This window comes from Penaeus vannamei, chromosome 32 (genome assembly GCF_042767895.1).
Source record: "Penaeus vannamei isolate JL-2024 chromosome 32, ASM4276789v1, whole genome shotgun sequence".
Classification (NCBI taxonomy): domain Eukaryota; kingdom Metazoa; phylum Arthropoda; class Malacostraca; order Decapoda; family Penaeidae; genus Penaeus; species Penaeus vannamei.
This window is the reverse complement of record NC_091580.1, coordinates 20,463,460-20,465,959: the sequence shown is the minus strand read 5'-3', so window position 1 is coordinate 20,465,959 and position 2,500 is coordinate 20,463,460. Positions and strand designations below refer to the sequence as shown.

The 2,500-nt window shown below is 53.8% G+C and overlaps 2 protein-coding genes across 2 annotated transcripts in view; both read right to left on the bottom strand.

The window, feature by feature from the left end:
• Positions 1–819: 819 nt before the first annotated feature.
• On the bottom strand, positions 820–1,350 carry LOC138867838 (uncharacterized). Its single transcript, XM_070144657.1, has one exon. It carries the CDS (start codon positions 1,348–1,350, stop codon positions 820–822), a length of 531 nt encoding a protein of 176 aa, XP_070000758.1.
• A 523-nt stretch (positions 1,351–1,873) lies between these two features.
• The window catches only part of LOC138867837 (uncharacterized), a 1,428-nt gene continuing 801 nt past the window's right edge, over positions 1,874–2,500 (bottom strand). The window contains exons 1-2 of the mRNA XM_070144656.1: positions 2,259–2,500; positions 1,874–2,228 (exon numbers count right to left, since the gene is read on the bottom strand). The exon at positions 2,259–2,500 is cut by the window's right edge and continues 801 nt beyond it. Of these exons, the coding sequence (XP_070000757.1) occupies positions 1,874–2,228; positions 2,259–2,500 (597 nt within the window). The remainder of the gene's footprint in view (positions 2,229–2,258) is intronic.

The window sequence follows — 2,500 nt, the reverse complement described above, 5'->3', positions numbered from 1 at the left end:
TGGACAATGATATCATCAATATAATTTTCTACTCCTTTCATTCCCCTTAGCAGTATATTGATGGCCTGCACCAGGGTGGCCCCTGCATTCACCATCCCAAACGGCATCCGCAGGAACTCATACTGCCCGTCTGGCGTCACAAAGGCGATCTTGTGGGTATCCTCTTTGGCCACCGGTATCTGCCAGTATCCCTTGCTGAGGTCGATCTTGGAGAAGTACTTTGCCCCCCCCCCCCAAGCTTGTGCAATAAATCTGCTGCAGTATTCATAGGCATGGGGTCGAACTCATCTTTCTTGTTCAGCTGGCGATAGTCCACACACACCCGGAACGTACCATCCTTTTTCTTTACCACCACAACCGGCGATGCATAAAGCGAGTGAGATTCCCGGATGATCCCAGTATCGAGCATTTCTAGTACCTCGACTTGCAGGGCTTCCCTGAGGTTGTAGGGAACGGGTTATGGTTTCGCTCGAACGGGTATCTCGTCGCTCGTTCGGATATGGTGGGTGATCAGGTCGGTCTTTCCTGGTATTCCGGAGAATATATCCTGATATTGTTCGGTTAAGCCCCTTAGTCCTGAGTGCTGTAGCCGCGATAACTGTTGTCCCACCTGGATATGGCTTAGTGAGTTCGAGTCCTTCCGATCAAGGGCCTCTAGATCTTCAGAGACCGCATCCTCACTATGGCTCTCCTCCCATTCAATTACTGCAGTGGCTGCACTCTCAATAGCATGTCCTGCAGGCGAGTCCGTGTGGGAGGCATCACTGGTGATGGTCGGTTGCTATTCAGCTGTCGGGTCTGCACGTCTGATGTACTCCTTTAGGAGGTTGGCGTGGAAGGTCTCAATTTGTTGCCCATCATCAGCTGGTATACATTGCCCCGCAGAGCTTCCACAGTCAGGGGCCCCTTCCACTGCATTAAGAGCTTATTTTGGGTGGCTGGCAGGAGAACCAACACTTCATCACCTGCTTTGAATGGATGGGCCTTTGTCTTGCGGTCGTATTGCCTCTTGTACTGGCTCTGGGCTTCTTCCAGATTCCCTCTTGCCATGGCCATAGTCTCCTCAAGCCTTTTACGGAGGTCTAACACATATTGATAACTGGTCTTGACCTGAGGGGCGGCGATTTTCTCTCCGGTCCATAGTTCCCTCAGAATCCCCATAGGTCCCCTGACCTCGCGTCCATACAGGAGTTCAAAAGGGGCAAAACCAGTGGAAGACTGCGGCACTTCCCGGTAGGCGAAGAGCAAGGGACTCAGGTACCGGTGCCACTGGCGGGGCTGTTCTGCACACAGACGACGCAACATCGCTTTGAGGGTGCCGTTGAATTTCTCGACCAGGCCATTGCTCATAGGGTGGTAAGGAGTCGTCGGCAACTGCTTCAAGCTGAGAAGGCGGCTCACCTACATGCAGTCAGACATGAATTGTGTTCCTTGGTCGTGGACGACTTCCTCTGGTATACCCAGACGGCTGTAGATTTCCACCAGGGCCTCCACCACAACCTCAGTTGTGATGCTCTTCAGGGGGACTGCCTCAGGGTACCTCGTCGCGTAGTCCACGAGCGTGAGAATGTACAGGTGGCCTTCGCTGGATGCTGGTTTTATGGGGCCCACAATGTCCACTGCCACTCACTGAAAGGGGGTGTCAATCAGCGGCGTTTCTGCACGGTGCCACGCTTCACGGTCCTTTGACACATCACATGATTGGCAAAAACGTTAGACATCGGCTGCACATCCAGGCCAGAAGTAATTACTGAGGACTCTATCCTTCGTCTTCCTGGTGCCTAGATGACACCCCATGAGAGAGCAGTGAGCTACGTCCATCACCTGGCTCCTCAGTGGCGTGGGGACGATAGAGGATGCCATCGACAGTTTCTTACCATATCTCACGTCGCCCTCTTCCACGGATTTCGGTGAACCCCTTGAATTTGTTCAGCGAGGCGTCGAGGTGCTGCTGCTCGATCAGCAATCTTATTCTGATGGGCTTCCCTGTGTACTCACTGTTCTTCACATGAGCTGCTTTCACTATTACGGTGGTACAGCCAGTGTCACGCAGAACATTAACTTTCCTACCCCCAACTTTACCTTCCACTAGAGTCGGTCGGCCCTTGGCTGTGGTGGCTACGACTCCAGTGCACAAGATCACGGGAAAGTTTCTCTCGGGATATCCTGCCTGCCGCTCCAATAATCCATATGAATCTCTTAGTCGATCGTCTCCCGGTGGTTCTGCTCTCCTTATGGGGTCTTGTCAGGTATCGTACATGACGTCGTCCATTCCCAGCTCCTCTTCTCCGGCGGCCGCGGCGCGAGCGGTATACGGCCGCTCTCGTGGGCGATCTGTGCCGCTCCTCTGCTGTGCGAAGGGACACCTTGCCGCTCGATGACCAACACGGTTGCATCGGAAGCATCGTGGGGGCGGAGGTCCCGTGGTTGTGCGTCGATCCCCTCCTTCCCTCTTCATAATATAGCCATCGACGCGACTCTTGGAGACGGGTTGGCCAGT

Bases quoted from the DNA above. Each gene is read 5' to 3' on its own strand.
- LOC138867838 (XM_070144657.1), bottom strand. From the start codon at position 1,350: ATGAGCAATGGCCTGGTCGAGAAATTCAACGGCACCCTCAAAGCGATG.